The following is a 10,293-nucleotide window of genomic DNA, read 5'->3' as shown; positions in this document are numbered from 1 at the left end:
TATGTGTAAATGTGTACTGACAGATACCTTCTAACCAGGCTTAACTGTATTAACAGCTGGGAAAATCTAGTTTCTTCTGTAGCTTTGAGTAGTTTTTGTGCTGTATTATATGACTAAAAGTTAACAACAAACAGTGTTTCTGGACTCTCTTAATCAACCTAAGAAGGGTGATTATAATGCAGGTGGCCAGAACAAAAGACAAACAATACTATTGTAAATGGCAGAAATAATTGTATTGGTATTTTGCATTTCTGTGGGCGGCATCTTGTAGGTCCAGCTCTGCTTTCTTGCTTAGGTCTGCTGCAGCTGACTGAAACAGTATTTACATGTGTGAATTGTATGCTGGGGTAGGGACAACATGTCATGGTTAGCATTGTGATTCTGTACTCGATCTGGAAAACAGCTCTGACCAGGATGAAAAGTCATGCAGCTGAGTAGGATTATAATTCTAAACTATGCAAACAACAGCAGTAAAACTTGGCTTGTTAGCTGGCTGATCATATTTCTGGAATCACACTGGTGTGGTTAAAACTGGAGTGGCAGACAAGCTTGAGAAGCTCCACACTGTTTTTCCTCCCAATCTTCCTCCTGTTTGACCTCCAGGAGACAATATAAATAAAAAGAAACCTCTCTCATACATACCATGCTCTTGCCAGGAAAAGGGAAAGATCAAATCTTTATATAAAACAAAGTCCAGTGATGTGACAGCTGTTTGCTGTTTCCTTGCTGTTTGCACTGGCTGTGTGGCTCAGTGTTCATAGATCAAATTTTCAAAGTGCGGTTTCTCCCTCCCTCTGTACTCAGTGGCTGGGCAGTGGGATTGTCACCACTGGTCCTAAGTGGGAAGGACTGCCGTAATCCAGGTGCTCCCACTGTGCAGATCACCAAATGGGCAGGAAAATTATGTCTTTCTTCCTCTCTTTCCTTAAAATGTTAAAAAAATTGTTGCTCAATAAGTAGAAGTTACAGAAAGTTATTACATAGCTTTAAGTAACATTAACTCCCCAAAAGAATATGTGATTTATGATTTGAGAGGAATTAAAGATATCAATTGTAAGCCAGCAGCCAGATGGCTTGGCAGTAGCCATGCCATGTTACCATGAATGCTGGGATCAGAAAAGGAGTGCTTTGGGATTTTTCACATCTTTGCTTATGAGTAAAGCACAGTTGCTGTGCATAGATGCATCTACAAGACTTCCAGAGTATTCTGAAATCCCCAAATCAACTCGGCTTTGTTAGAGTTATATCGCAGATTATAATACCCCACAGGGAATTCGGAAAGCTGGATACAGGGTTCACAAGAAGAATTTCTTGGACCAACTCTTAAGTGTAGCATTGGAAGATGTAACTGACCCTGCCATAACTGGTGCTGCATAACTGCTTTAAAGCTGAAGTAATGTCTGTTCCGAAGACAGGCTGAAGCCATACCCTTGTTTGTTTGTTTTGTTTTGTTTTGTTTTTTTAAGTGTCCTGCCTGTTGCTTGGTGTAGCTCTTTATATACTGTGATTTATAGAGCACTTCTTTTAAACAAGCAAATAATTTCTTTCTATCACACACCATAAAAGCTAAATACTGGTTTGGGACTGTTACAAGAATAGGTACTACAGTCATGTCGTTTGTAATGCTCCTTCATGCCATTTTGCACAGCAGTTAAAGAGATATGCCTGAAATTACAAGGACCTTTAAGTGTGTCACTATTGACATTACCTGCTAGAACTCTTCAGAAGTAGGCATTTCTTATAAAGTTTAATGAATTAATGCTAATGCTTTGTATTGTAAAATACAGTCTTTTGACTCTGTAGGGATTTAATGAAAAGGATTATTAGTTTTGTTTCCTCTTTCCAGATGGAAATGTCAGAAGATGGTATTAATACTGAAGAATACCCCACTGAAATTCATGATTATCTTGCAGCATTTGAAAAATCTCTTGGTTCTGTAGATGAGATGCTGAAAACAATGATGTCAGTTTCCAGGAGTGAGCTTCTACAAAAGGTAAACAATCTTCCTTTTGACAACCTTTTTGTGGTTAATAAAAGAATACCTGGGAACCCGAATTGAAATAAAGGCTAGGCACTGCACAGAGAAATAACAAATAACGACACTTCCTACCCTTGATACTTAATATTTGAAATTCTTACTTTTCGAAGATATACAGATGGTCTTACAAACTAAACAATGAAATACATGCTCTTCCAAGCTGAAAAGTGATGATCCTACCAGTGAGTCATTTAGGTGGAGGACATTCTAGCTTATTCCTGGCCTTCCTTAAAGTGCATGCTGAGTGGTCTTTCGTAATGGAGAGGTCATTCACATTTTGACTGAGACCTTTTCACAACAAACTTAATGGAACCTGGTATACCCAGGTGAATTGACAGCAGTGAGAATTGATCCGATTCTTGAAGTCTAGACTTGCAGAACCTGGTGCTTCAAAAACTGCGCTGTCTCCTCTAGCTATGTTTTAAGCACAAGTCTGTAAAATGTGTGTTTTTTTCAGGGCATAAAGACAGTGCAAGGTACTGCCTGAAGACTTCATACAAGCCTCTCTATCTTTTCACGTTTAAAGCATAACATGTAATTTCTTTCTTTAGGGCAAGAAAAAGCTAGCACATGAGAGAACTTCTTTATCCTCTGAGGATTTCTAACACAAGTAAATTATAAAGAAAACAGTCTTGACAACACCTATCTTTTGACAGTATCCATGTTAGAACTAGTGAGCTGTACAATGATGTTATCAGAGTTTCTGGAAGTCCTGTAGAACTAAAATAATAAATTGACTTTGACAGTCAAGGGAAAAAAAAAAAAACCCTCATTACCTTTATTCTTCCTTTGCTTTACAGGCCTAACTATTCCAGCATGCATTGAACACACAGTCTACCTTGTGTAGTTTTAATGTTCATTGATTGTCTGTAGTGTACTATATTCACATTTGAGCATCAGCAGTCTTACGAGGTTTTTTTTTATTATTATTGATAGCAACAACTATTTTGAATTAAGTTTCTGTGGAAAAATAGAGGCTTATTTCTGACTATGGGAACAGTAGTCTAAAAGCTACGTGCCAAGACATTGTTGTACTTTTGGCCCTACGGGACTGTGGCATTTAACATCAGATTGGGAAAATGACATGAGTACTTGCAGAGGAGAGAATGGATCCGTGACGGCACAGAAATAGGCATAGACATGGTCTCAGTGAACTTGTGCAAAAATGTGCTCCTTCAGTGTGTGTTTTTTTATGAATACATTCACAATTACAAAATGTGCATGTTAGTAAAATCTGTGCACATCTTATTTTAAAAATATGCAAATGTGGTGGTTTTTTTTCATTCCAGTTAGAGCCTCTTGAGCAAGCAAAGCTGGATTTGGTTTCAGTGTACACGTTAAATTCAATGTTCTGGGGTAAGTATGTGGTACGAGGAAAAAGTAGTATTTATGATTTGCCATCTGAACATCTTCTAGACAGCTGCAAACATTAAATAATCATATTTCATAGCCAAATAATTATAAACTTGTAATTACCCTGAGGACTCAAATTATCGCCATCCATAGGGTAAATGATGTCAAAACTCTAAATCAAAAATTGATATTTACAAAAGCCGATTTTGTACATGCACAAGGACGTTTGTTTCTGTGTTTTGGGGTTTTTTTGTGGCAACCTTTTAGGGACAGAAAGTTTAACCATGTTAGTTTGGTTTTTTTTTTTAGCTGCAATATTTGATGATAATAGTTTGTCATATGCTTAACAACACAGTTAACTCCAATTCTTATTAATGGTTTTATGGGAAAACTGTAGTTTTCCTATGTGACAGCCTTCAGTTTCAAAAAAAACATGGTTTTTTTCCTTGTAGTATACTTGGCTACTCAGGGAATCAATCCAAAGGAACATCCAGTGAAACAAGAACTGGTAAGATTCTTACACTGCATGCACTGCAATATCTTACTTGCCCAGGACAGTTAACTTGTATAGAAGTCTACGCTTAAAATTGGTATGTTGCCATAATAGTATGCATATGCTACATGGTGTTATATAACTGTTCATATGCCCTGCTGGGCTCTCTAAATTAAGAAAGTCACATTTTTAGTTCCAAACAGTACTGTGTAAAGCAAAGTTGTAGAGTGTGCTGAAATTAGAAAAGAACAGGAAGATGAATGGTGTCATCTTATCTTTTCTTTTCTCCACCTTTGTTTGAGAATTGGATTCTGAACAGAGCAGCTTTTCACTTGTATCTGTTAAATGGAAAAATGTTACTTGTCTGACAATAATTTATAACTTCCAGTAGGGCATTTTTTTCTTATAAATACTTGGAATCATGTTAATCTCTGAGGCTGCCTTCTCTTACTTTTGTATGACTCTAAAAGTATAGTGTGGTTGATTTACTAGCGAAGACGGGAAAGAGCCCCCCTCCCCCTTCCAAGTCCTCCATTAATTCATTTTCTCAGCAGTAAAGAATCCAGTTCAGCAACAAAGCTAAAAGCTTTTTTGGCACCAGTTGTATGTGTATTGTCCAGTAATTCTGCATTAGTGACATATTTACAACCTATAATAAATCTTTTAGGTTTGTCTTTATATTCCATTTAGATGCATGACTACAGTATAGAAAGCTGGCTATCTTGAAAATTCTGCTGACTTAAAAAAATCAAATCATTTAGCCTGAAGAAAAAATAGAAACCAAAACTTATAGCTACCCAATTTAATTCCTGGATAAATGAAAATATTAAATCTGGGCAATAGTAAAATACTTAGCTTAAATGTAATCCTTACATAACCAGTGGAACGGAAGATAGGACTGAAAAATGTGGAAAGCTAGCCTGAATAACAAGAATACTTCTATTTTAAATTTTGTGAGGTTTTCAGTAGTCTAGACTGTATCATATTAAAAAAATGCATCAGTTAATATTTCATGAGCTTTCAGTCAGTTTCTTGTTCGTCCTATATTATATAGTGTCTGAATATTGTGTTAATTTATTGATACTGAAAAATAAATTTTATCTCTTCTGCTGTGGATATTGTGTGCTGGTATTTTACTTCACAACTGCCGGTTGTTTTAACTCTGAAGAATGAGTGAATTATCATAGCCTAGATTCTTATCCAGTTCTCTCTTCCTTTTACAAGTATCAAGGTGAATGAATGCACATTCCTTCCTTCCAAGAGCATTGTCATGTTCTTATTCATGTGGAAAGGGAATAAAAAAAAGACTGTTTTGTCACTATTGTTTTGTTTTTTAGAATTGCTCTCCTTGTGTACATACAGGGAATACACGGGGATTCAAACTGTATTAATAAAACTCACATTCAAGCTATCAGAGTTCATTTCTTTTGTCACACTGACATTTGTCAGCTTCTTTTTCCCATGTTAATACATGTAGGTTTGCCATCTGTTCTCATTAGCCATCTCAGTCACCAAAGAAATATTACAGTCTATTATGATTTCAGACCCTGTAAAGCTCTCCTCATTAAAGCTATGTTTTTGATACAGAAAGAGTGGCCAAGTTTTTGACAAATCACTTGCTTATAATGGTCACTGAAGAACTGAAAATCAGTTCGGTAGTGTGGATCTTGTAACTTTTGTTCCAGATTCAACGAGCTGTCAATGGCTGTGTGAGAAATGTGTGCGCTACATAATAGCAACATTTATTTAGTTAGCAGTATCCATAAACATTCTGTTAATCTACATTTATAATTTGGGTAAAACGCTGTATGTATATGTTACTGTTGTTTGTATTACAGTAACACCTAAAGGCCCTAGAGTTGAAGGCCGTATTAGGCTAAAGATGTAGACATGAAATCTATTAACCAAACTTTTACGTATTTTACAGAATTACTGGAAGTGTCCTCTCTAGTCAGTGAAGAGAAGCAGGCACTTAACAGAGGGTGTTTCCCATCTTAGAGGGCTTTAGTTACCCCCTCAGAGTAATTTTATTTATTCTAGAAGTAGATGAGGATGGGTAGGCACATAAATGAGATTAAGATGGGCGGGTATACTCAGGTGGGGCTGAATCCAAGCCATGCTTTGTTAAAAAAACCACAAACCTGACATCAAATGACTACGGTAGGCTAAGATGGCCAGAAAGTATCCCTTTGCTTATGGAATGCAGTGGAATCTGGCTTTTTTTGCTATTTATGGTCATAAAAGGAACTTCTAGTACAAATGGAAAATTATCAGGCTGCCTTAAATAGGTTTGATGATAAGCCCCCTTGACCATTTCAGGATCTTAACCACAAGACTTATGTGTAGATGCATGTGTAATGCTTGTAAAGCTTTGATTTTTTGTAAGTTACTTTTTGGCTTTGCTTGGACATGCTGAATTTTCTTTTTTTTTTTTTTTTTGAGAGTAGTCAGGCAGTATAATTTATTTATAAATATGTCAAATATCTAAATATTATTTTGCCATCTTTATGTAGGCCAAACTCCAATTTGAGTTTGTTTTGTTTCCTAACTTTGCTTGTAAAAACAATTCTCATCTTGCTGTGAATTAGATGCAGAGTCTTCATCTCTGCAGGACTTCATGTTCCTATGGCAGTGGATGTCATATTAGTATGGTGGGTACCGGTGATGGAAAATCTGCTAAAGGGGAAGCCTGAAGTTCATGAAGAGCCTGATATATATCTTTAAATGATGCTATTTTTCTAGGTATTATAGAAATGTACAGTGTGGAGAGCTTCTACTCATTGATTTTATTTTAGGAGCAATCTTTGGAGAATGGTGTGAAATATACTTTTCCTTTTTTTCCCCTCCCCCCCAGGAGAGAATAAGAATGTACATGAACAAGGTCAAAGAAATAGCAGACAAGAAAAAGGCATCCAAACTTGATAAAGGAGCTGCTTCTAGATTTGTAAGAAATGCACTCTGGGAACCAAATGCTGAAAATGAACACACCTCCAAAACTCCTGCTAAAGGAAAAAGGAGAAAGATGGACTAAATTTTGTTCTCCCTTATATAAATTAGAGACACCTAGAACTTATTTTGAAATGTGTTTTGCATACTGTATGCATCTTGCAGAGGTGCTGTATAGCAATGTCTTCATACTGTTATAGTTAAGAATTGTACAGGATTGTACTTTGTCCAGAACACTGGCCACTGAGGTGATCGTATTGTAAGTGTATCTGAAAGCGCCATTTGATGCGAGAGACATAACATTTCATTATTGAAATGATAATGACCTGATGGATACGCTTGCTGGTAATAGATACGAGTGATGTTTTGCTCATAATGCCTAAGAATTCAATTTTTTTTAATGCTGAATGGTTGACACTTTTTGTATGCCCCTAATCTCCTGAATATTAAAAAGTTTCAAACAATGCAATCCAGTCTGTGGTGTTTATGGAAGAGCCATATTTACTTTCTCATTACATCATTGTGTGAAATGCTATATTTGTGGAGTTTTTTTAAGGTTTATTCACTGTGTTAAACTGTTTTCTTTTAAGCTTCTGACCTTGAACATATGCCATATTCCCCTACTTCTGTTGCACCTCAGAAAACCAAGCTTCAAGGGCCACAAGCAAGTCCACTCTAAGCCACTGTGTCTGTCAGTGGAAAAAAAACGGGTAATTTGTAGGGCCTGTTAAAAGGAGCAGGCTGGGGACAGCCTGGAAACAGTACGTGCAGGAACTTGATTGGAGTTTTGACTGCAGTGCTCATCCCTTACTGCTGACACTGTGAGAGAGAAATGTGCTCTGAAGTGGTAGGAGTGTGGTCATCCATTGCTATTTCTCAAATCTTCATCAGGGAACACATTCTCTGGTGCAATAAAAAGTACTGCTCTGTCTTGCAAATATTCTGTTTGATTTCTGCGAAATGTGAAGCTTAGTCATTTAGGAGAGGAGGTGTGTTAGTTTCTTCAGAAGAACCTCACTAGTTCATTTTTCAATACACTGCAAAGCAAAACTCAATTATCTGCCCAAAAGCTATTTAACAATTAGCAGTAACCTAACTACTTAAGAAGGAAAAATAAACAATTTAGTTCAGCAAAACGCAGTTTGGGTAGCAGTTGGGAAATATTGTTAGTGTGAAAGACTAAATTAAAAGAACAAATGAATCCAGTATACCTATCATACTGCAAACTGAATGATGTACAGTGAATGGTTGCTGTCCTCACAGATTTGTACTGCATCATACAATGCAGAATAAGGACTAAATTGAGTTAGGTTGCTAAAATGAAGGTTTTCTTGTCACTGACTATCTAAAAATATATATTTGAAAGTAAAAGTTCAATACATTGACAAGTTTATTAAACTGAAATAATTATGTATCTCTAGAAACTTCTTCAGTAACTGGCATGAATTTACACATTTTTGTTTATAATAAACTCTTTGAACAAATAGCAATTCCTTCAATCCAACTAACAAGAGAACTTGCTTGTATATATGTTCATGTAGGGTACCTAATTTTGCTGCCTCAGATCTACAGGACTGCTCATGTAAGTATGCATGTCAAAGACCCATAAACCATCTGCCAGCTGAAACCTAAAATGAGAATGCTTCCTTTCTCCAGGTTAATGTCATGGTTATGCCAAACAAAAGAGCTGTTGGCTTGGGAATTTTTTTTTGTGCGATTAAGGTTAAAAATGCAAAAGACACAAAGTGTATTCTTGACCGAAGATAGCAATACTCACGTAAAGCAGTTCTCTTGGTGTGCTCAGTCGGCTTAGACAGAGTTTATTTGGAAGTCTGTGTGTCCTGTCTTGTACCCCTTTCAACCCGATACTGCAAATGACAGCTGTAGACTATTATAAACAGACTTCTGGACTTTGTGTGGATGTAGAGGTTGGCTTGTGCAAAGCATGAGGTTCAAAATGTTAATCGCAAAACCATCAATTTAAAAACAAAAAAGGCCAGGTGTCCTATGAACTAATTGGGAACACAATAGGATAGAAGTGGTCTGAAGTGGCGCAAACCAGAAGTGCTTTAATATAGATATTTTCTAGGAGATAATGTCTTATACTTTGAGAGGCATTTTCTTGAGTAAATGAGTAGCTCAGCTTGTATTTACGCACAGTGCTGTTAATTAAAAGTGGATTGAAGGACATTTCCATTACATGATTTTCCTCTTAAGCTTCAATTACAGCTTTTGTTTTAAAAGGATAATTTCTGAAAAGGATCATAATTCAGTGTCCAGTAAAGTACATGGGCTTAATTGGTAAGTGTTTAAACAAGAATAACGCAAGGCTATTAGCTAAGACTTACTGAGGTAGAAGTCCATCTAGTATAATTAATTATATACAGGTGTTTGACATTTGTAATAGGGCAGTTTAAATAGATGAAACAAATGCAACTTTGTAAACTTCTTTTTTAAGGCTTGTATCATTCAGTATAGCTGTTCACAGTCTGGATTTGTGGCTTTTCTAACACAAAGAAAACTACCCAAATGCCCCACAAGCTAAGGAGTGTTACCATGTGCATGTTATTCACCAACAGTCGTATTAGAAAGAGGCTTGAAATACAAGATCGTGAAGGCTAAGTGTTTTTTATATCACTGAAGTGTTCTTGGAACATCTAGACTTCAAGATAGGTATTTAACTTTACTGAGGTCTCAAATGTGAAATGACTTGACTGAACATTGTTGCTTAAAAGTTCCTCCCTGGATAAGCTAGATGACTATTGGAATAAAAAATAACAACTTTCCTGCCTCAAAATAGGAGGCTGGCGAGAAGAACGTTTATTGCAGTGGCTGTGTGCATAAATCTGTATGAGCCATAGTCTGTAAAATGGTTCGTTCTATAGGGCCTGAAAGGGAAGGAAAATAACTGGGATGCTTCTAGTCCCATTGCTGTATGTGCTGAATATGGTGCAGAAATACCAATTCTGCATTAGTTAATGCAAAGAGTTGCTCTCATAGTAGGAAGTTATTTGAACCAGTGAATTAAAGTATTAATGAACATAAGATATTTTAAGAGAACATTAAGGTGTGTGACACCCCCCTGCTTTGTCTTGATTTTGCTATAGATAGATTACGGGTTAATTAATACTCGTTAGACATACCAGCTAAGAGAAGCACTAACAAAATTGCTGTTTCTGAGAACGTTTTTAACTAATGCGATGTGAAAATTATGTAAGACTCTAAGTGATGGTATAAATATATATGTAGTTGGACTGACTAGAGCTAATCAATGATGTCAAAATTAGAATGTTTTGTGTTCAGGTTTTTAATTTAAAAGTGAAAATAGTCTTTATGTTGTTAAAGATTGTGTTTTGATACATGCATTTAATGTTACTTGTTCTCGGAACTTTTCTTGCTTTCTAGTCTTTGCACCAAGAAAGTGATGAGGTTGGCAAGAGCATGTGAAGTTAGCAGCTATGTC

The 10,293-nt window shown here is 36.3% G+C and overlaps 1 protein-coding gene across 1 annotated transcript; it reads left to right on the top strand.

The window, feature by feature from the left end:
• The first annotated feature begins 1,119 nt into the window (after window positions 1-1,119).
• Window positions 1,120-7,029, top strand: C1D (C1D nuclear receptor corepressor). The gene is made up of 4 exons (XM_081997229.1): window positions 1,120-1,993; window positions 3,328-3,394; window positions 3,844-3,899; window positions 6,739-7,029. Exons 1-4 carry the CDS (start codon window positions 1,811-1,813, stop codon window positions 6,913-6,915), a joined length of 483 nt encoding a protein of 160 aa, XP_081853355.1. The 5' UTR covers window positions 1,120-1,810; the 3' UTR covers window positions 6,916-7,029.
• The last annotated feature ends 3,264 nt before the right edge of the window (window positions 7,030-10,293 follow it).

The sequence above is a fragment of the Phaethon aethereus genome (genome assembly GCF_964289735.1).
Source record: "Phaethon aethereus genome assembly, chromosome: 3".
Taxonomy (NCBI): domain Eukaryota; kingdom Metazoa; phylum Chordata; class Aves; order Phaethontiformes; family Phaethontidae; genus Phaethon; species Phaethon aethereus.
The sequence above is the reverse complement of the archived record's forward strand: the minus strand, read 5'-3'. Positions and strand labels throughout refer to the sequence as shown.